Source organism: Sceloporus undulatus, chromosome 1 (assembly GCF_019175285.1).
Source record: "Sceloporus undulatus isolate JIND9_A2432 ecotype Alabama chromosome 1, SceUnd_v1.1, whole genome shotgun sequence".
NCBI classification, from domain to species: domain Eukaryota; kingdom Metazoa; phylum Chordata; class Lepidosauria; order Squamata; family Phrynosomatidae; genus Sceloporus; species Sceloporus undulatus.
Window position 1 is genome coordinate 161,101,210 of NC_056522.1, and position 22,606 is coordinate 161,123,815.

Below are 22,606 nucleotides of genomic sequence, written 5' to 3' on the forward strand. Positions count from 1 at the left end.
ACCTTTATGTATGAAGTGCTGTAAATTTACACAGCGCTGTACATGCAATCTTTTTAGTTAGACGGTTCCCTGCCCTCATGTTCTATCAGCCCCAGCCAACATGGATCATGGCCAGGGACGATGGACACTGTAGTCTGACACATCTAGATTGTCATTAGGCTTTCTTCCCCTGCTGTACAGTGGAGGGTGGATCAGAACTGGGATCCCCAATATAAGAATAAGAACTCAGTTTCTTAAGACAGTGCCCAACAGTTGTGGAAGAGTTATGTCAGTATTTTGAGGTTGTAGCTGGATACTGTTTTGGGAACGTGAGCCTTTCATTGCCTTATTTTACCATATTTCAGCTCTTATTTTAATATACAACATCATTCCTTGCCTTATGGCTGCCATATAGGAGACCTTCTGAAAGTTTTTTCAGGTTAAAAATGTCTTCATACAGTTCCACTGGGTGCGTGGGGGGAAGCAAGGTAAGAACTGCTAGGCAGTAACCACTAGCTTTGCCCAGCCTCTGTGTCAGACCTTTGCTACCCATAGGAATATTGTTCACAGGTTTCTCCTTTCCATATATTTAGTATATCTGTAAAGTAGAGTCATGGGAATTGATTTCAAATTGTGCACAGGCAGCTTGTAACCCTGGAGGAAACAGTGACATCTCAGCAACCTTTTAAAATGTTCCTAAACACATGTTGGGAGAATGCACTGCTTCCAATCCACTTGTGCATTCACAGAAAAGGATTGATTCCTCAGGAGAAAGGACTTAGCAGAGCCAGCCATATTAATGTGAGGAATGATATTCAGTAACCTGATGAATACCCACACATGGAACTCGTGCAGAATGTTCCTTCTGCCGTCTTTTTCATGGTGTCAGGGGGCCATTATACAAACATACTGAGAGTCTTCTTGGGACATCTAGTCTGTTCTAAAGCTGCTAATACGAGGCACCAAAGTGGTCTAAAAATTGGAGAGTGAGTGGCGAATGAGCAAATAGTGTCTTTTGCAGCAAGATGATGGGGCTGTGCCTTTATCTTGCAAGGGATTGGCAAATCATTCTGTCAGATAATACTGTTGGAGAAACAGGAGGCTATGGAATCCAGCCCTCCTTCCTCATTCTCCTTTGCTACTCTACCTCTGTGACACAGATGTTCAAAGCAAAAAAAGAAGGAGCAATCATCATTCCACTGTGTGTAGAACAAAATAGTTGCCAAAATAGTTTTCGTAAGCGAAAAAACTGAGCTACAGGCTTCTGTAGTAGCCATGTGTGTTACTTGGAGGTCTTTAAGCAGAGGCTGGATGGCCATCTGCTAGGCATACTTTGGTTGAGAGTTCCTGCATGGCAGGGGGTTGAACTGGATGGCCCTTGTGGTCTCTTCCAACTCTGTGATTCTATGATTCTACTTTACCAAGTTCTGCATTGTATTTGTAGGCATGGCTTGGTGTGCTGATGATACACAAAAGCAACACCAGAGCTGGTTTATGGATCTTATGGTTTATGGTGAAAGAGGAAGTGAATCATGTTGCTGGTGTTAACATGAAGGGAGGGAGGTGTGTCTGGAGGCTGTGGGCCAATATGCCTCTTCCCTACACCTTTGTATATTGCAGTAGAAGCATGAGATGATGAGGCATTAACTCCCTCGGACCACCACATTTAGCATCTTTTTTTCTAACAATAACACAGAGGGAAATCCCTCAGAAACCTGAGGAGTCAGACCAAAGCAGGAAGCAAAATCCTGCAGGAACTGCTCTTAGCCTTTTCTTCCTCTCACCCACCCATAGTCTGTTTTGCTTTTTCCTGCCAGAAAAAGACTTCTGGTGAATTCAGAAACTTGCTCCTATTTTGGGACATATTAGTTGGCCATAAAAACAGTATTGTCCAACTTTTATTTTCTCTTAATGGGCCAATGAGGATCCCTGTACCTTTTGTCCAGTGAAGTAGTTTTGGGAATGAAAACCTTGTGGCTAAAATCTTTGGAAATCTGTTGATTTTCATGTGGCTGCAACCATTTTGAAACTGGACATTTTCTGAAGCAGGTTATGAGCACAGTATTAAAACGGATGCTGCTAGCTGTTTTGCTTTAAAATAAACATTTAAAAATTAGTGAATGAGTGCAGAAACCCCCAATTGCAGGTGTATTTAAAGAGTTAACATGCCTTTATTTTATTTGCCTAACTTGATAAATGTTTATTAATGGTAAAAGCATTTCACAGAAATGACGATTGCCTTGCAGTGGCTAAAATTTTGATTTTTATTAATTTTGATAGATACATTTGTGGCTATATATATCCAACATTCTGCAAAACTTGAGAGCCAGTGTGTTGTAGTGGTTTGAGCGCTGAACCATGACTTTGGAGACCACACTTTGAATCCCTGCTCAGCCATGCAAATCCACTGGGAGACTTTAGGCAAGTTGTATTTTCTCAGTCTCAGAGGAAAGCAAAGCCCCCTCCTCCTCCCAGTGATAGGTTCAACTTTGTTGTCATTGTTGTGCTTTCAGATCATCTCTGACTTACGACAACCCTATCATGGTGTTTTCTCAGCAAGATTTGTTCAAAAGGAGTTTGCCTTTGCCTTCCTCTGAGGCTGAGAGCGTGTGATTTGCCAAAGATGGGTTTCTGTGACCTGGTCTCCAGAGTCAAAGTCCTGTTCTCAAACCACAATACCATGTTGGTTCACTTTAGGGTTACCATAAGTCAGAAGTGACTTCAGGGCACATAACAACAACAATAAAAACTACTACTACTGTGAAACCGAATGAGAGGTGGTAATAATTTCCAAAGTACGGCCCATGTGAGCTTTCTGGCAGCTTGGTCAGTATTTGTGGAGTGACTTGCTTCAAAATGGAACCAACAGAAATTCTGAATTTGGAAGAGAGACTACTTCAGAGTCCATTTAAGAAGGGCTGTATCCAGAGTGTAGCAGCTGATTGGGCTTAAATGCCTTCTTGAGCTGACATTTCCCTGGTGGGGTATAACAAGTAGCAGGGTTGGTTTGAGAAACTTAAGTATTTATTCAGCCAGTTTAATTATCAAAACAAAGACCTGTTTGTGAAAAAGAGATAGTGAAAAGTATGCTGTTCCGGGATTACTCTCTTGCCTGTAGACTTAACTAGCCTTCAGACTTTTGCATCAGAAAGTCAGTCAGTTGAACGTTTGCCCTGCTCCCCAGGCAGACATCCCTTGGTTATGAATTGTGATTGCCCCAAACCAAAAGCCGTATTTTGAGATAATGACCAGGACCAATTAGCTGCATAGTATATTCCCAAGGCACTGCATCTTGCTGGATGTCAGTGGCTTGTTAATGGGAGCATGGGGAGTAATGAGACTACCTTTAGCATGAGTGAATATGTACAGGAATCAAGTGTTGGAAATTATTTGTAAAAACAAGGCTATTCAGCTTGCTGGTCCTATCTGAATCTTTGCTTGGTTTGTTGAGCTCCGCATCAGGCGTGCTATTAGAGAAACTGAACACACGAGGCATGTGTAAATTGGCAAATATATTCTGTATGGTTTCTCTTTCATGCCCAGCTGGTTCCCTGGCTGTATAATACTGTATTTGGCAGCCATGCCAACACTGACAGATGAAAGAAGAATGAGAAGATCCTCTGGGCCTGAGCTGTTTGGAGTTGTTTCTACAACAGTGACTAAATATATGGCTTGAGTCATCTCTCTTTTTTCCCTCTTCTTCTTGCTATGTGGGTGTGTAAACTATATAATTATACTTGCATGCTAGCATAGCCTGTCATTTTTCTTTTGCCCCTCCCATCTCCATATTTTGTTCTTCTTTCAGAGTACTTGATTGCTGACAACGGAGGACAGCAAATGATCTCAATAAGCGACGCTTTCATCAAAGGTAAGTTAAATGTGGGAAGGAGCTCTCCCTCCATCCCAGAGTTAGATAATCTTGGGTCAATGTCTCATTCTTCCTCTCTACTCCCCTGTTTTTGCTAAAGGGTTTGAACATATTAAAGTAGAGTAAACATGGTCTTACTCAAAGCTTGGGACAGAACAAAAGAATGCACTCCCTTTCCCACAGACTTCTTTCTTGTCAACCGTTTTTCCACTTGAGCAAATTTAGTTTCTGAAGCTTGTTTGTGTAAACATGCAAAATGAGTGACCTGATGCTCTGAGTGATGACTCGCGCTTGGTGTATACTCCTCCCTCTTGCCTGACATAGCTAAGGTAACGTCTCTTTTTGAGTTGCATCAGATACTAGTGAAGCAAACACAGTGTAGACTTGTAAGAAACCTGTTCTTTCAACAGTTTAAAGTTGTTCTGTCTCATATCTTTGAAATATGATACTTTTAAAATATCCATTCTAAAAGAACCACCAGTACAGTACTGATTTTAGAAGTTTAACCACAGCAGGTGGCTTATGTGGATACCAAGCACAATACTGTTCACTTGCATTAGGAAAAGTTCATTTTTTGGACAACATCTTGGAATCTTCCAAGCACCATGGTCACTAACTAAGCTGGCTGGGGGGTTCTGACAACTGTAGTCCAAAAATGTAATTTCCAAGCTCTGAAATTGTCCCTGGTCATGTTTGTAGGGCGATTCTAGGAACTGTAGTCTGAAAATTTACTTTCCCAAGTTCTGAAGGAGGAGCGCTGGTGGCGCAGTGGTTAAATGCCTGTATTGCAGCCACACATTCAAAATCATAAGGTTGCGAGTTCAATCCCAGCTAAGGGGGCTCAAGCTTGACTCAGGCTTGCATCCTTCCAAGGAGGTTGCTAAAATGAGTACCCAGATTGTTGGAGGCAATTATCTTACAGTTATAAACTGCTTAGACATTGTTGGTTCAGTATGAAGCGGTATATAAATGAAGCTGTTTGTTTTGTTTGTTTGTTTGAAGTTGCCACTTTAAGAAAATAAAATAAGTTTTCTCATCACATCAATTCCATTTGACATGAATTTGGAATTGGAAGTTGCTGTTGTTGACCATTTGTGTAAACTTCTGTTCTGCATTTAAAGCCAGTTCTCTTCATTGAAGGGAATTTCCACCCCTGTATATTGGTCTCCTCTGCCTGCTAGAAGTTGGAATGTTTTCAGAGCAAACATCCAAGGAACAGGAAAAGAGTCGGTGCTCCCTGTGTGGCTGTTCAGTACATGTGATCCCATAGAAAGAGCCCACTTTTCCATTGGAAGGACACAATTTTCCAGCCCATGGATCCATCAGGGACCACCACACCAGTTCTTCTACTTAAACCAAAACTGACCTTAAGGTCATTTCCAATTTGAAAGAAACACTTCCAGTTTTCTGATGGTTTGCTGTTAATATAAGGGTTTGCTGTGTTAATATGAGGGGTGGGAAGGAGACACACTGTTTTAGAAGAGAATTGGACACCCTGGGGGTAGGTGCAGCTCTCCCATTTTATGGAGGAGAGATTTTGTTGGAAAATTTGGAAGTGGTGAGTCCCTAAAATAGCATTGAGAGATACACATCACAAAGATGGATGTTTCATTATTACCACCCCTGATCTGATTGAGGGAGTGGTTTGCTAGCTCTGATCCCAAGCTCCTGGTCAACTTTTTACAGGTTAGTAATCTATAAAGCAGTGCTGCTGCTGTGCTATTTCCATCCCGTAGTCCTCAAAGCGGAGTCAGTGCAGTCAATGGTCCATGGATTGGTGCTGTTCCATGAACCACTTGCAGTCAATGGAAATAAATATGGTCCTGGTCCCTGACACACTCGAAAAAACATTGCCTGTCTCCCATATCAGATAGCTTGAGATACACTATTCTGAACTGACCTTACTGTGATGATGTGTTATGTATAGTGCAATTAAAGTCCCATATCCCCTTTGACGTCTTTGAAATATAAAAATCCATAAAACAAGCATGAGTTTTGGACCATAGTGGTCTGGATTCAAAATCTTGCTATGGAGTTCATCTTTGGCATTAAAGTCTGAATAAATCAAAATGGCCATTCAGGGAAAAGTTATTGAAAATAAGAGTTGACGTGCTTAAATAAGAGTTAAGGTTGTTCATTTTGAGGAGTGGCATGTGGTAGATTCCTGTGATTTTTGTTTCCATGTGATATTCTTTTCTTTAAAAAATGTATTTTCATGGCATCATTCTTATAGGAATACATCAGGGACCTATGCTTTAGTATAATGGAAATGACAAAGCGACCCTGCAGAATTCACTTTAGTTCTGCAGTGATTTCCCTTTCTTTTTGGTGTCCTATATACTTTGTACACAAAATACAGAGCCAGTATGGTTTATGGTTTGACTGTTGGATCAGGACATTGGAAGACCAGAGTTTGAAACTCCTGTTTGGCTATGGAAACGTGCTGGGTGACTTTGGGCAAGTCACTCTCTTTCAACCTCAGAGGAAGGCAAGAGCAAACCTCCTCTGAACAAATTTTGCCCCCAAAAAACCTGTGACAGATTCACTTTCAGGTTGCCAGAAATGACTTGAAAGTATGCAACAGCAAAACAAATCAGGATCATAAACTACAGTCTGATATCCTGATTTTCACAGTAAACACAGAAAAAGCCATAAACCCAGAGTCTGGACATCACTGAGAGCTATGGCTGGTTCCAAACTGGAACTGAGTTACTTCCATCCTTGTGCATAAGGATGAAGGAAGAAGAAATTCTGGGATGCATGAAGGCTCATTTTGTAATGCATGGGTGGGCAACTTATGGCCTTCTAGATGCTGTTGTAATGCAGTTACTGTACTCCTTTGACATTGCTTATGCTGACTAGGGCTGTTGGGAGTTGTAGGCCAAAAACATTTGGACAGCCACATGTTCCCCACTCTTTCCTGAACCAGAATTAGGAAGACAATAGACCCAAGGCTGCCTGATCAGATTCATGGCTGTATCAGCATTTAAATCTGTCTGGGCGGAGTCTAACATGTGGGTTCAGCCTACATTGTTTGTATGTATAAAGTATCTGTTGGTAGGGAGGAAAGCTCGTATGTGACAAATAAGTCGTCATAGCTCATGAATCCAAGGTTCGTACCTTTATGAGATCAGCCAGAAAATCTTGCACCATACTTTCTAAAAGCTAATTTTCTTTACTAGGCCAAGATGTTTTGCCTAGTCGGGGGTGGTGGTGAGTTTGTATTGAATTTTCATGCTGGCTGGGGGATTTGAAGAGTCATAGTATGAGAAAGGAACATTTCCACGCCCTTGTTTTGATATAATCTTGGCACGAGGCTCTCAAGGGTCACTTTCCTCATTGCCATGTCACCCCTTGAATGAAGAATGTGTATGAAGCAGCTCTGAAAGAATCAAATGTAGAGATTATGATGTAATCATGTAGTTTCTTCCTCTGCCTCACCCCATTATTTTTAGAGTCGCTATTCAATCGGAGAGTTGAAGAAAAATCCAAAGAGCTATTTTTCACCCCATTGGGCTGGCACCACAGCAATCTGGACCTGCTGAGAGAGGAAAATGGGGAGAAACAAGCCATGGAGAGGCTGCTGTAAGTTGGATCTATCGTGAGGAAACAAAGAGCATCCTTAATTTGTGCAGTGATTCTTCAACTGTATTTCTCAAGTTGCATCTCCTGTAACAAAGTCTGGGAATCAGTCCACATCCTTCTCCTTTAAGTTTGGTGTGCCTTTTTTTTTTAAAAGCATACCTCTGAAATAATGCATGTCTTGTGATGATAAAGCCAACTGGGATATTCTGCTGGAACTCAGGGAAGGCTTACTACAATCACTCAAAATCTGAGGTTAACTGGCGGCGAGAGAGAGATTGGGGTTTGGAGAAATGGTGATACATAGGAAAGAACATGCTGTCAAGTAATATTTTGGGGAGGGGACATGTGGCCATTTTCTTTCTCCCGTACTTCAACTGGGTCCTTAACATTTTCTCTGCAGCTCCGCTAATCATAGTCACATGATGGGACTGCTTCAGCAGCTGCTGTACACTGAATCGTTGTCCCTCTCCTGGAGGGATATCATTGTACCTGTGGTCTGCCAGGTGGTTCAGACTGTCCGACCTGATGTCAAGAACAGAGATGATGACATGGACATACGGCAATTTGTCCATATCAAAAAGGTGAGTCCCCACGATAGGGAGAGCTGGGAATAAGAGGGAGGAGAAAAAGTTCAAGGCATACGATGATGTCCTGTGAATGACCTCACCTGCTTTTTAAGGGGCTAACACCTTAATAGGTTGGAACCCAGCTCAGACCTATACAACATATGACCCATCAAGCCAAACATTATGGGTGCAGCTATGCACACACATATGGATGGCAACTCACTAGGATCTTGAGTAACCTGCTGTGGTTGCTGGCTAGGAAAACAGAAAGCTGCTGATTGGTTGGTGAGTAGAGTTAGGGTGATGGGCCACCATCATTCATACTTAAATGGAATTTTAATCAAAATATTACTCTGGCATAATAATCAAATTATTACTCTGTAAGTAGCAGTTTTATATCTCTCTCTAACCTAGTGTTCAGTGTGTAATTGTGGTAGCTACAGTTTAGTATTTTTTAAATTTTTTAAATTTTTAAAGTATTTTAAACACTTTTGTCTTTTTAATTGCATTTTATTCTTTTAACATGTAACTTATTTTAATATGATTATTTAATTCTATTTTATTGTACTATTTTTGTATGTTTTTAATTGTACTGTTTTTTAAATGTTGAGAGCCGCCCTGAGTTCCAGTTGTGGAGAAAGGGCAGAATATAAATAAATATAATAACCAAATAAATAATAGTTTTTCAGCTCTACCCCCTGATTTGTTTTTAGCTTTTATTCGTGTGTATTTTTGAGATGTAGTCACGAACCTAAGTTATTACGTAGTTTCATTTTTAGACAGATGATAGCACAGCCCTACACTAAGGTTAATTACAAAAATCAGTGATGTCTTTGTATAGAGAAGTTCTGTGTACAGATTCATCTGAACAGAGGAAAGGTACTTTATTTGGGATTATTCAGCAAGATGATGCAGTAAAGATGGCAGGTACCTTAGCATATCAATTTTTCAACAGGCTAAAATAAAAGGCTGTCAGCACCTGGGACATTGTGTTATTTCCCCTATCTCCAACCTTGTCATTATTCCCTTCTCTTACTGTGATAATTATTATGATTTCATCCAGTGCTAGAAAGAGAATGGCCTATCTTTGAAAATAAATGTTTTGTAGAAGCTCAAAAAATGATGGTGCCAATAGTATTATGGTAGATGGCAGGAGTGGGTGGGTGTTTGTTCCTGTGCTTAGTAATAACAGCAGGACAGTGCTTTGTTGTGAAAGAAATGTATTCTCAATTTGAACAAAAAAGTTTCAGTATTGAGAGAATGTTGTATCCCCAAGAAACGGATTATGTCCTGAGAGAAGTAACATTGGCCCTCTCTAGATGGGCCCTTTGCGGTGCGTCCACGACATGCTAGGATTGCCTCGGGGCAGCATGTGCACACGTCCTGCAACCCTAGCATGTCGTGCATGCACCACCGTTACGCTATATGGAGTTGCGCAGCTGCGACGTATATGCGCCATCTTTGGCGCTTTGTGGCGCAGCAAAAAGGAGTCGCTTTTTTGAGCTCTTTTTCTGCTGCGTGAATTTGTATGCTGCAGCACAGCTGTGCAGCAGAGAAGGCGCCTCTTCTGGGCGGTCTGTACCCTGCCATAAATTGTAAATTACAATATCTGCTGAATTCTGGTGTGCAAGGGGAAGTGAATGTCTGGAAAGGCTTTAACCAGCATGAGTGGAAGAATGGATAATGTTTGTGACCCACAAAGTGGCTCTACATATGAGCCTAGCCCAAAAATTGCTGGAGGGTTGCATTTTATTGTCTGTTTCTGGATACCATATTCGTGCTGTGTATGGGCTTTGTGTTGAAAGAGGTTTGCTTCATTCATTGTACAATGAAATCCTTCCTATTTTGCCAGATTCCAGGTGGAAAAAAATTTGACTCCGTTGTGGTGAATGGCTTTGTATGTACCAAGAACATAGCACATAAAAAGGTATGTTGCAACTACTTTAGCTTTGTAACATGGTGGCACGGGTGACATATATGATAAGTCTGATGTTCCATCTAGTTTCTAATGGGCCCATTTGGTAATATTTTTTGTTGTTCCATTTCTCAACTTCAGATGCACACATCCTGCTAAATATGTGGTTTGCATCTCGTGTGTGTGTGTGTGTGTGTGTGTGTGTGTGTGTGTGTGTATTTCTCTCTGGAGAAATGGAAACCACAACTCAAGAGAGTCCAAATGAGTCTCACGCAAGGCCAGTGCTTGCTAGAATACATGCTGTGGGAGCATATCATGTTTTAATTTGCTCTCTAGCTCTGTAGTTCTCAACCTTTAGCTTTCTAGATGTTTTGGACTTTAGCTCCCAGAAGACCCAGTCAGCATGGTTGGCCAAGGGTAAAGTATTTTGAGCACTGAAGTTCAAACAGATGGATCACTAGGGGCCACTGCCCTATTCCTTTCAGCCTCACCCTACCTTTTCTGGTGCTGGATTTTGCCTGACAGGCTCCCCTTCATTGGGAAATGAAAAGTCAGCAAAGAATGTGCAGAGCCTGGGACTACCTCAGCTTGATTCGACTCGACTCGAGGGCAATTAACAACCACAAAGGGCCACACTTTGCCTACCCAAGTCTACCCTGACTCAGAGTGTTTCTCTGGGATTTCAGATATGAATCTTGCTCAGTCCTACCTTTTGAGATGTTGGGTATTGAACATGAGACTTTTGGATGCAAGCCTGTGTTTTGCTGTTGGGGTATAATTTTTCTTGTTAGTTCTTCAAAAGGAAAGGGTTTTTAAAAATGTGTCCTTTAATAAAATATTGCCAAGTAATATATTTCACAAACTTGTCTTCATTTAGATGAACTGCTGTATTAAAAACCCCAAAATTCTTCTGTTGAAGTGTTCCATTGAATACCTGTATCGAGAAGAAACCAAGTTTACATGCATAGATCCCATTGTCCTGCAGGTTGGTCCTCTCTATTATATAACAATACATAAAGGTCCTAATAAACAGGCATAAACTCTCCTGTGTCTACTGAGTTTCTCTGGTTGGTCTCAGCAGTAGGAATGAGGTTGCAAAACCTGCTTCATTCAAATCCTTAATATGAAGACTCTCCATATGGCTTTAAAAATGGTCGAAATTGGTTAGTTCAGAATACAGCAGTCCCCTCCCTTACACGGGGGATCTGTTCCAGACCCCCTCTCCCCCATAAGGGAAATTCCTTAATGGGGCTCATGCCTGCGGCAGTGCGGGGTGTGCACACCATTACTTTTCCCAGTGCACAATGCCGCTTCCAGCATATGCTGGAAGCGACATAAGGCGCGCCCGCGTATGACACGGGCGCGGTGTATATATAGGAAATGTGTTACTTACCATTATCTTAATCAATTGTTTATATGGTAAAGAAAACTACTTCCTTCTCTTGGATTATTATATACCATTGAGGTGTCTTTCACATAGTAGTGTGGAAGATGGTCTAGTGAATGATGTGAGTTTTAACAGTTCCATTATGTGTGAACCATATGAAGATTTATATATTTGACATGCAGCACTGTGCTATACTTGTTTATTTAAATTTTAGTCACTTTGTGCTCATTGGGTAATGTTCCATAGTAGGTGTGCTTTTGATAGCAACCTTAATATTACTTATCCTGCAGGTGAGCCATCCAAACATCGGCTTTGCTATGAAAATAATACTGAACTTATGCAAAGGAAACATCATTCGTTTGTTCCACTATTTGGCTGGTTAATTGGGTTTTGGAAATCATTTACAGCAGCAGAAGCAGTGCTACACTGTGGTAAACTCCAGAAAGAGAAGAAGAAGGTTTATTCAGGACTGCAACATGATTCTCATCTCTGAGAACATCTTTGGTGTTCCTCTGTAAAGATGATTAAACAATATAATCTGTGAATACTTAAAGTGAGATTTTATCTCAGGTGGGCAGAGAAGAATTTACAAACAACAACACAGCATGACAGCTTTGTAAATTAAAGTAGTCTCTGTCTAAAAAAAACTTTGCTTTAATTTCAGGATCGCTCTCTGCTTGTCTTGTTCAGTAATTTAACTCATTAGTTGTTCACATTTATTGATTAATTGGAATCATTCCACTGGTTTTAATATACTGACTTTCAAATAAACATGCTTAAGTGTGTGGTCTTTAGCTTCGAAATACTGCCAACATCCTTGTAATGAACATCAGATTACTGCTATATTTGCTTTTGTCACATCAGGAAAGGGAGTTCTTGAAGAATTATGTACAGAGGATTGTGGATGTTAGGCCCACTTTAGTCCTGGTGGAAAAGACGGTGTCTCGTATTGCCCAGGATATGCTATTGGAGCACGGCATTACTTTAGTCATCAATGTTAAGCCGGTAAGTACTTGAATTCTAAGCAGCTGTGTGATGCACTCAAGTGCTGCTGTGTCTTAGCTATCCAAGTGCAGATTTTCACAGGTTGATGGGCTGTTGGTCATATGCTAGTTGCTGTTGATTCAGTTATTACTATCTCTTGAATTTCCTTTGGAAAACTTATTTGTATTGCATTGTGATTCTCATGATTTAGTGAGATTTTGTTGTTGTGTACCTTCAGGTTGTTTCCAGCTTATGGCAGCCCTAAGAAGGTGATTCTGTCATGGAATTTTCTTGGCAAGATTTGTTCAGAGAAAGTTTGCCTTTGCATTCCTCTGGGGCTGAGTGAGGGCGACTTGCCCAGGGTGTCTCTATGGATTTCCATTACCAAGTGGGGATTCAAAATCTGGTCTCCAGAGTCATAGTCAAACCACTACACTACTGGCACTGGCTTTTTGTAAAAAGGTTTTGGAAATCATAGGATGGGCTTGAGAAAGTATATGAACAATATTCCACCTCTCTCCTTTTTGTTGCATGCATATCCTCTTGATATTCTCCCAGTATTAAGAGTCATGGTGGATCTGACCATAGGTTGTCCACTCCAGTGCTTTGTTCCTACACTACCAGCTAGATATCTGAGGGAAGCCTGCAAACAGGACATGAGTACATTAGCACCCTTATGCTCTTATTCTTCAACAACTTGTGTTCAGGAGCCTTTTACCTCTAGTACAAGAACTAATCTATAGACTTTGTGATTGCCTATAGCATCATGAAACTAGATTTACTAGTTTAGCTAATGTCCTTTTAAATCATCCCAAGGTGCTTTCTACATTTTGAGGTACAAATAATTCCATAATTGAACTATGTGTCATGTACTTTACCTTGTTGCTTTCTCTGCATCCATAGTCTTCATCAGAAAACATCTCAAAACACTTCAAAAACTCAATAAGATAATTTTGCAGAAAAATGTATAAGTTGTATATTTCTGCTGTTACCAGATGGGAGATCTAGGAATCCATAGTTTTTACATAGTTTATACTTGATGAATTCATTGACAGTTGAAGAAATTAGATGATAAACTTGCTATGTTTTCTGTCTTGCACTGTGGTAGAGAAGAGAGTACTGTACTGAAATGCAGATTAAAAGCAGAAAACAATAAGGACACAAACTCCAATGTGTTCTAAGATGGCCAACTGCTTATTCCTTTTGAAATAGCTCATTTTTAAAAGGAATAAATAGTTAACCACCTTAGAGCACCTTAGAGCACATAGAGCTTGTCTCCTTATTGCTTTCTGTCTTGAACTATAGCCACTTACTCTATCTCTTCCTGGATTAAACTGAGTGAGAAGTGAAATGTAAAACACTTCTATCTTATCAATATTTTACAGCATGTCTTGGATAGGGTAAGTCGGATGACTCAGGGAGATGTACTGATGTCAATGGATCAGTTGCTGACCAAACCACACCTGGGAACTTGCCACAAATTTTACATTCAAGTTTTTCAGTTGCCTAACAGTAAGTAAAATTCTTTGCCTGGAAAAAGTACTTTTAGAGTGCCATGACAAATATGATGACAGAATTGTTCATGTTTATCACACTACAGTATTATATCCTATCCTTGATCAAATGGAGCTCAGGGTATCATATGTGATCCTCCATGCCATTTTTATCCTCAGGACAACCCAGGGAGACTTGGTTTATATTTTCTATATGGTGCTTTATATTTTGTAATGTATATAGCAACACTTAGGGAGGCTGGCATTACTGTCTACATACTGGCTGTGCTAAGGCTGAGTGAGTAGCTAGCTTGAGCCTATATGAGGAGCTTAGGGCGAAGGGAAGATTTGAAATAAGGACCTCTGGGTTTGTATCCCAGTCCTCCAGTTAAACATCAGAGTAGATAGTTTTGTTGCAATGGTAACTGTTCACCTACATGTTAGATAAGATAGTTTCCTTACCATCCTAAAGTGATTTGATTATTCATCTCATGACAGGATATCTCTCTACGTCCATTTATTTCTGTCTCTGTTCAATACATTTTCAGACACTGAACAAGCTCATGTAAGGGTCTTCCATCTATATTAGTTCTTTGCAGCAAAAACAACCAAGAATCTTAAAACATCTTAAAAGACTAATGAATATATTTATGATGTAAGCTTTTATGAGACGAGGGTCCATCATCATGGGTTTTAGCAATCAACAGCAACCTTCTGAGGTGGACATAGAAATGCACCAGCAACCAGTGCAGCTGGTACAGAATTGGTGTAATGTGGTCTGATTGTTTAATAACAACAAGCATAAGTGGATGCGTTTTGGACCACTGGCAAACTGACAGAGAATATTAAAATCCGACTGGTTGTTTTCTGAGTAAGTTCTAAACCCATATATAACCCAGTGATATGGACATCAAGTGAAGCAAGGTAAGTCTTCCTCAAAGTCCACTGTATAACCATTATTCTCTTCTTTTCAGATCAAACAAAAACACTGATGTTTTTTGAAGGCTGCCCTCAGCACTTGGGTTGCACCGTCAAGCTGCGTGGTGCGAGTGATTATGAGTTGGCTCGAGTGAAAGAGATTCTTATTTTTATGATTTGTGTGGCTTACCATTCTCAGCTGGAGATCTCATTCCTGATGGATGAGTTCGCCATGCCCCCCATGTTGGCCAAAAACATTTCCTTTCACTCCCTGGTTGAAGGCCAGGGAGAAGATAATGGACAGCAAGACCAGTCAAACAGTACCACAGGAAAAGATATTGACGTGGCCTCTGACAAAATGGCCATAATCTCTGAATTAGCATCTTTGGATGAGATGAGTTCCCTGGAAGAAAGAACATTGACAGAAGAGGATGACCAAGATGCTAGTGATATACAAGACGTTGCTTCCCTAAAACGACAAGAGCTTCTCCCAGTGGATTCTTCATACATACCCCCTTTCTTTCCTTCCACGTTAATCCCAGAGTCATTGCTACCCCTTGACCTGACTGACCAGCAGCTGGGAATTTTGGACAATGAGCATATGGAGAATCTAGGGGGCATAGATGAATTCCAGGAGCCCAAAGGTCAGACTAGGGAGTTTAGGGATCCTCTGCAAGATGACACTGGCTTGTATGTGACAGAAGAGGTGACTTCCTCTGAAGATCGCCTCAAATCTTTTTCTCTAGCATTTAAGCAAGAGCTGAAGGATCTTATTCTCTGCATTTCCCCAGTCATCACATTCCGTGAGCCTTTTCTTTTGACAGAGAGGGGCATGAGATGTCCCACAAGGGAGTATTTCCTGGAACAAGTTTACTTGTCTCCTCGGCTCAACAAGGATTACAAAGAGATCCACAGCAGAAGGAAGAAACAGTTGTTGAGGGACCTTGCTGGCTTGCAAGGAATGAATGGAAATATCCAGACCAAACCTGTCCAGATCTTACCTTCCCATGAACTTGTGAGCACCAGGATTGCAGAGCATTTGAATAATAGCCAAAGTCTGGCCAGAATGGTGGCTGATTTCCGGGCCAGGGGAGGAAGAATTGTGCAGAAGGATTCAGATCCCTTTGCCCAGTCTAAAGAGACAACTGGGGTGAAGTTTGGAGTCAGGACTGGTGATGATGAAGAAAAAGAGTTTATTAAGAGTGAATCCCTATGGGCTCATAAAGTAAGTGAAGCAATAAATAAATAAATAATCAATTGTTTGGTACTCTTGGGTTTTATGCCCCCCTCCTGAATATTTAAATAAAGCAGACTTCAATTTCATATTGAGAAGGTCAAGCCATAGTAGTATTACTCAAACTCTTGAAATTGAGGCACTCCTTCCCCTGTCCTAATTGATTGGCAACCCTCTCTTTGGAAAGAAAGTGCACAGCGTCTTCACACTTAGTTCTATGTATGTGGCCATCTATCTGTGTGCCAGAGGGGAGGACATTGCTTCTGTGAGTTGCTTAGGTCATCTATTCCAAGACTGCCATTAGGAAAGAAGTAGAATAGGGCATCTTGGTTTCCCTTCTAAAGGCAGTGCAGGAGGGCCTGATATGGTCAGGTGTTCCCCCATAATCCGTAGCTCTACAATTTTCACCACTGGCACAGTATTTCTGCTGGCAACTCCCATGAACCTTCATCCTTGGCTGTGGTGTATCAGTGATAAAAGATGAAAATTGCAGTCTCACAAGGTCTGAAAGGCTACAGCTTCCCAGACCCTAAAACAAGGAGCAGTAGCAACAGCAAAAATTGTCTTTTGAATTCCAAAGGTAGCATCATGTAGTAACTGCCGTGAGGATAAACCAGATGGAGGAGAGGAATCTGGAGAGACGTGTTATGTGCAGATGAAAAATACATGCTGTTCTTCATCTAGGCATCTAGTGTGTCATAGTATAAACCTCAAATCTGTTCCTTTATTCTTAAAGCTTGTCCATAGTGATTTGCTCAATCAGCCCTTGGGTGATTGAGCAAAATAATTTAAAATGTATCTGGGCAAAGAGCTGTGGTTTGAGTTGTTTTAGGGTTGACTATATTCTTTTCTGAATATGCTCTCTTGGACATAGCATAGTAACTTTTTTGCTGGGATTTGTCTTGCCAGGTGGACTGTCTCAGCCCTGCAAATCATCAGAGGCTCTGTGTCTTGTTCAGCAGCTCTTCAGCCCAATCCAGCAATGCTCCAAGTGCCTGCGTTAGCCCATGGTGTGGAATTCATTCTTTTCCCTTGCTTCTCCTGATTAATCTGTCTGTGTACCTTAATAATGTCCTTTCTGTGTGAAAAATGAGTAGGGGGCTGCAAGGTACTTACCTGGTGCACAACCCTGTCAGTGGAGGAGAGAGCATTTCATTTCTTCCCTCAGTTACTTTTTAAAACTGTAGGGCCCATACAGACAGGCCAAAATAAAGCTGCTTGGGGTCACTTTGGAGATATGCTGTTTAAATGACACACACATCTTAAGAGGCCAGAAGCTGCACCAGAGCTGCGCTCCAGTCCTTAGGATTGGAGCATGGCTTTGGCGTGGCTTCCGGCCTCTTAGGACGCATGCAGCATTTAAACAGCATACCTCCAAAGTGACCCCAATCAGCTTTATTTTGGCCTGTCTGTATGGGCCCTATAGTTTCCAGACACCCACATTCCATGTTGGTGAGAGATACGGAAATCCCAAAAGATAACTTTTCCCAAGTTCTGTTTTTGCCCCATCTTGGTGTAGGAGATTTCCATTGAGATCTGAAAACCACTGCATCTCTTCCAAGGATCTCCCAAGTAGAGAGGATGTCGCGGATTAAATAGCATGACAGGACTCACATGGTTTCCTACCTACCCTTTAAAGCAGGGATGGGCAACTTGTATCATTCATTACAAGAGCTGTGGTCAAACAACATCTGGAAGGTTATGAGTTACTAATCCTTGCCTTAAAGATTTGATCATAGCCCCTCCCCATTCTGAGAAGATAAGCATATTTTCCCTCCAGCTTCCATGAGCTAATGCTGGAGAGAACAAGGAGTTGAATAGAGGGCAGCCTAGATCATGCAATAAGCCTGACAGAAAGCCCTCATGTTATGATGAAGTTGCAGGTGCTTAAAATTCTGTGAAATTCATTACACAGGAAAAGTGTTACAGCATTTTAACAAAAGTTAATTGTCTAAATAAATGGCTTGGTTTACTAAAACTGAGCTGTTTTGGTTAGGTGGGTATATTTCTATCCTATGTAGATGACCTGTGTTAGTGCTTCAGCTAACTTATCGCTTGTACTTCCCTTGATGTCTGCCAACTTAGTTATCTTTGGAAGAGAATTAGCAAAGTCATGCAAGATAAAGTTACTAGTGGGTGCTAAGCAGTATGCCTTACACTTGAAGAACATGGGTGAGAGGGCGCATTTGCTGTCATCTCTTGCATCTGGGCTTCCCGCACCAGCTGTTGATTGAACAAACTGCTGGAGTCACTAGGCCCTGGTTTCCACTGAGCAGAGCTTCTGCTACTGGCAGGGTTTGTTCTGTCCCGTGACAATTCAGTATTACATCTAATGCAGTTACAGCTTGATATATTATGCTACTTGTGCCCACTGTGCCTAAGGAGTATTTTTTCCAAATATTACAGCATCCATGCTTTTCTACTTGTTGTAAACAGAGAAATGGGAGAGCTACACTGGCCCATTTCAGATGTTTGCAGAAAGCCTGGCTTATTGTTGACTTAGCAATATGCTGATAAATGCTTTCCAGACATTCTAATCAACCATAGACCATAGTCTGTGATTGGTTTGTAGTGATCTGTGAAACCATTAGGAAACTGGCACACTGGGTTGTTGCAACAGCTGATTGTAGCCATTGTTTTCTGACCACATTGGAGACAAAGCAAGGGAAACTTTTCAGCAGCTTTATGGCTCCTTCAAAAAAAGCACAGTGTTATGAATGAGTAGTAATGTCTGCGATCTGGCATGTGATTTCTTTCTGGAACATTTGCCTGTTTAAAGGAACACACTATGGAAAAGTGCAATGTTTCCTGTGTATTCTAGGGGTTTGCCCTACAAAAGTTCTCCAGTGACTCAAAGAATTGTCTTGTTCTCATTTACTTTAGGATGGTGGTAATGGAGTTTTATGGAAAGAATGACCTTACCTTGGGCGTGTTTCTAGAAAGGTATTGTTTCAGGTGAGAGATATTATCTGACTTACAGCTTAAAACTCTGTTGAAAACATAATAGGTATTTATGTGGGTTTCTAAACTCATCATTTTGTGGTATTGTATTTCATTGGACAATCAATCCAGTAGTATTAATGGAAGTATTTTAAATTTATTTTATTATACTTATTATCATTTTCTTCATTATAGAGGAGCAAAGTGTGATGGGTTTCCCAGTGATGTCTTATTCAAGCTTTGGGAAGATCCATACTTACAGTGGTAGAACATTCTTTATATGCAGACAGTAAATGATGTGAGGCTTCATTCTTGGGTAGAAAAATAGAGAGATTTTCTATACTTATATCCTTAAGGGATAATAGTCATAGTAGGTTGCAATGGACATAGTCTGTAACCCCGCTTCGATCCATTGGGAGAGGTGGGGAAACATTATTATTATTATTATTATTATTATTATTATTATTATTACAGGTTGATCGAGTTTACAGCATGAGATCTGTTTGATTTTTGATTTTTATACCTGCAGGTTGTTTTAACTAGCTGTTTATTACTCTTTGCTGCAGAACTGTTATGCTTTTGTTGAAAGCTGTTTCAGGTGTTTTGCAGTGGTATAGAAATGTTTAAATTAGGAGTAAAAAATTGAGGGATTGGGGAAAGCAAACCACCACATTTGCTAGTAGTTTGGGAGGCTTTGGGTTGAAAAATTGGCCTGAAAAATTGTTGTTGTTGTTGTTTTGTTGTTGTTATTATTAAATTTGGGATTTGGGGAGCTTCTGAAGTGGTCAAGGAAGGAAACTGCCTGCTTTGCAGGTGGTTTGGGGAATTTTGGGCCAACCCCCCTTTTAAAATTGAGTCTGGAAGCTTTAGGGGTGTCAGAGGACCACACTTAGGGCCTCCAGGTGCCACATGCAACCTGTGGGTCACAAGTTCTGATTTAACACAAGTGCTGATTTAAATCATAGCACTAGAAGGGTGGGATTTGGTTATTAGAGCAGTTCTTAAATGTTTGGACTGCAGTAATGTAGGTGAGAAGTAGATAAGCACTTAGCACTTCACATAGACACAGTGAACAGGCTCTTCTAATATTAGTTTGTTTTTATTGTATTTTTATTGTACCTCCACTGTTGTTAGCCGCCTGGATTCCTCATTGATTGGGCGGGATACAAATTATTTATTATTGTTGTTATTATTATATTAAGATAAGGCATTAATTTCCATACAGAGAGGGACAGCATGAAATAACATAAGGAAGAAAGAGTGTAATAAAGCAACCTTACCTAGCCTCCTACTTGCCACATCATTTTGACACCTCCCAGAATCTTTCACTGGCTGAGGGTGGTGGAGATGGCATTTGTAGTCATAAACCTCCAGCGAGCACAAAGTTGACAGATACTGCTATATAATATTGTATTGTAGATGATTATTGAAACGTAAAACGTGTTTTTTTCTCCACCATTCCTTTGCTCTCCAAGACCTTCTTACCAGTGCCCGAGTATGTTCTGTGAAACACCTATGGTACACCACATCCGTCGTTTTGTTCATGGCCAAGGCTGTGTGCAGATTATACTAAAGGAACTGGACTCTCCAGTACCTGGTTATCAGCACACTATTCTTACCTACTCCTGGTGCAGAATATGCAAGCAGGTAATGAGATCCTCATTCTATCGTTGTTTGTTTTCCCACAGTCATCATCAAAACTGGTCAGTCACAAAGTGAACTTTGAGAGCAGATGAGTACTAGTGAAGATACAAACAAATACAGGGGAAACAATGGTTGGGTCTCGGTATGTGGAATCTATTTGTTCTAGGATGCTACTAGAACATCTCTGTATAGAGTTCCTGTAATTAATCATACTTTAAAAGGTAATCGTACGTGAAAATGATTAAGATGGACTCTGTAAGCTGGGATGAAATCCCTTTGGTCATTCATAATGTATGGAGACAACCTTCTTAAACAGAGAGAGAGAAAGTTAGCTATCTTTCAATAATATTTTTTAAAGTTGTGTTGAAGACATTGTAATTTCATAAGATATCAGATAAACCATTTCTGCTGCATTGTTCAACAGCCTGGAGTCCTCTAAATGTTTTAAACTATAGAACTCACTTTTGCCATGGGAGGCTGGGAATGATGGAAAATGTAATTATAAAACACCTAGAGTTGGTTGTTGTGTGTGGGGGAGAGAGAACCCTCTATAGTGTAATATAATAACAATAAAAGGAATGAAAGTTCTTGGTATGATGTGATTAATATTGCTTTCTAAAGAACAGAACCAGCTTTTCAAAAATAGATATACAGTTGTCCCTTCTAATTTGTGGGCTTGGAGTCTGTGGTTTTTCTTTTCACAACAGCAAGGCGGGGAGGGATTAAAATGGCGCCTGTGCCTGGGAGCGCACATCCATTATAATCAATGGGTTTTGAAGATATGCTAATTTCCATTTTCGCGCCCGGGGGGGGGGGTCCAGAATAGATCTCCCTGCGAAAATGGAGGGACGACTGTATTAACTGTATTCTGGGCGCCACAATTCAGAAAGGACATTGAGAAACTGGAGCGTGTCCAAAGGAGGGCGACAAAAATGGTGAAGGGTCTGGAAACCATGCCCTATGAGGAACGACTTAGGGAGCTGGGGATGTTTAGCCTGGAGAAAAGAAGGTTAAGAGGTGATATGATAGCCCTGTTTAAATATTTGAAAGGATGTCATATTGAGGAGGGAGCAAGCTTGTTTTCTGCTGCTCCAGAGAACAGGACCCGGAACAATGGATGCAAGCTACAGGAAAAGAGATTCCACCTGAACATTAGGAGGAACTTCCTGACAGTAAGGGCTGTTCGACAGTGGAATGCACTTCTTCGGAAGGTGATAGTCTCCTTCCTTGGAGGTCTTTAAACAGAGGCTGGATGGCCATCTGTCAGGGATGTTTTGATTTGGATTTCCTGCATGGCAGATTGGGGTTGGACTGGATGGCCCTAGTGGTCTCTTCCAACTCTACGATTCTATGATTCTATGATTCTATGATTCTAACTACAGTTGCCAAAGAATAGATATAGTATTACAGATTGAAAAACTGAAAGAGGTGACAAGCTACATCATGACATTCTTTTATACATGTGAAAAAAATATCCAATTTATAGATTATTGTTGTTTTCACAGGATAACATTTCTATAAAATGAGATTCTTACTAGTCAACAATTTTACTTGATTCTTTGTATTATCTGGAGATGTGCTAGTCTTGATAGTTTGTTGACACATACCAGTATAATTATGGCTAGACTCATGCATGCTTGGGATTCTTAGTCTCACCTGAAATTGCTAAAGCATAAGATACCTGGTTTAAGTACATTTGTGTGTGTGTCAATAATCTGTTTTACCTTTTCCAGGTAACACCAGTTGTTCCACTTTCAAATGACTCATGGTCGATGTCTTTTGCCAAATACCTTGAACTTCGTTTTTATGGGCACCAGTACACCCGAAGGGCCAATGCTGAGCCATGTGGTCACTCCATACATCATGACTACCACCAATATTTTTCCTATAATCAAATGGTTGCCTCTTTCAGGTAAAAATCCAGATGGCTTTTCTCCTAAGATTAAAAATCTTTCCCTTCAAAAACAATTTCTGTTGTATACTGGGTTTTAAAAAACTTTAACAAATGTATATTCGTACCAGAACAGCAATTTACAAACATAGAGTAAGAAAGGCAATCTCTAACATGTAATTCTTTTTTTTTTAAAAAACAC

At 40.6% G+C, this 22,606-nt stretch overlaps 1 protein-coding gene across 9 annotated transcripts in view; it reads left to right on the top strand.

The window, feature by feature from the left end:
• The window catches only part of PIKFYVE (phosphoinositide kinase, FYVE-type zinc finger containing), a 119,933-nt gene that overhangs the window by 62,538 nt on the left and 34,789 nt on the right, over positions 1 to 22,606 (top strand). For 8 of the 9 annotated variants that reach the window (XR_006104034.1, XM_042467765.1, XM_042467806.1 and 5 more), the window contains 12 exons: positions 3,785 to 3,847; positions 7,303 to 7,432; positions 7,833 to 8,013; positions 9,851 to 9,925; positions 10,791 to 10,898; positions 12,165 to 12,305; positions 13,670 to 13,796; positions 14,752 to 15,920; positions 16,839 to 16,939; positions 18,813 to 18,884; positions 20,345 to 20,516; positions 22,247 to 22,425. Coding sequence is in view for 8 of the 9 variants with exons in the window: in XM_042467765.1 (XP_042323699.1) it covers positions 3,785 to 3,847; positions 7,303 to 7,432; positions 7,833 to 8,013; positions 9,851 to 9,925; positions 10,791 to 10,898; positions 12,165 to 12,305; positions 13,670 to 13,796; positions 14,752 to 15,920; positions 16,839 to 16,939; positions 18,813 to 18,884; positions 20,345 to 20,516; positions 22,247 to 22,425 (2,518 nt within the window). In the remaining variant the exon portion in view is untranslated. The remainder of the gene's footprint in view (positions 1 to 3,784; positions 3,848 to 7,302; positions 7,433 to 7,832; positions 8,014 to 9,850; positions 9,926 to 10,790; positions 10,899 to 12,164; positions 12,306 to 13,669; positions 13,797 to 14,751; positions 15,921 to 16,838; positions 16,940 to 18,812; positions 18,885 to 20,344; positions 20,517 to 22,246; positions 22,426 to 22,606) is intronic. The other variant, XM_042467797.1, reaches the window with a different exon arrangement.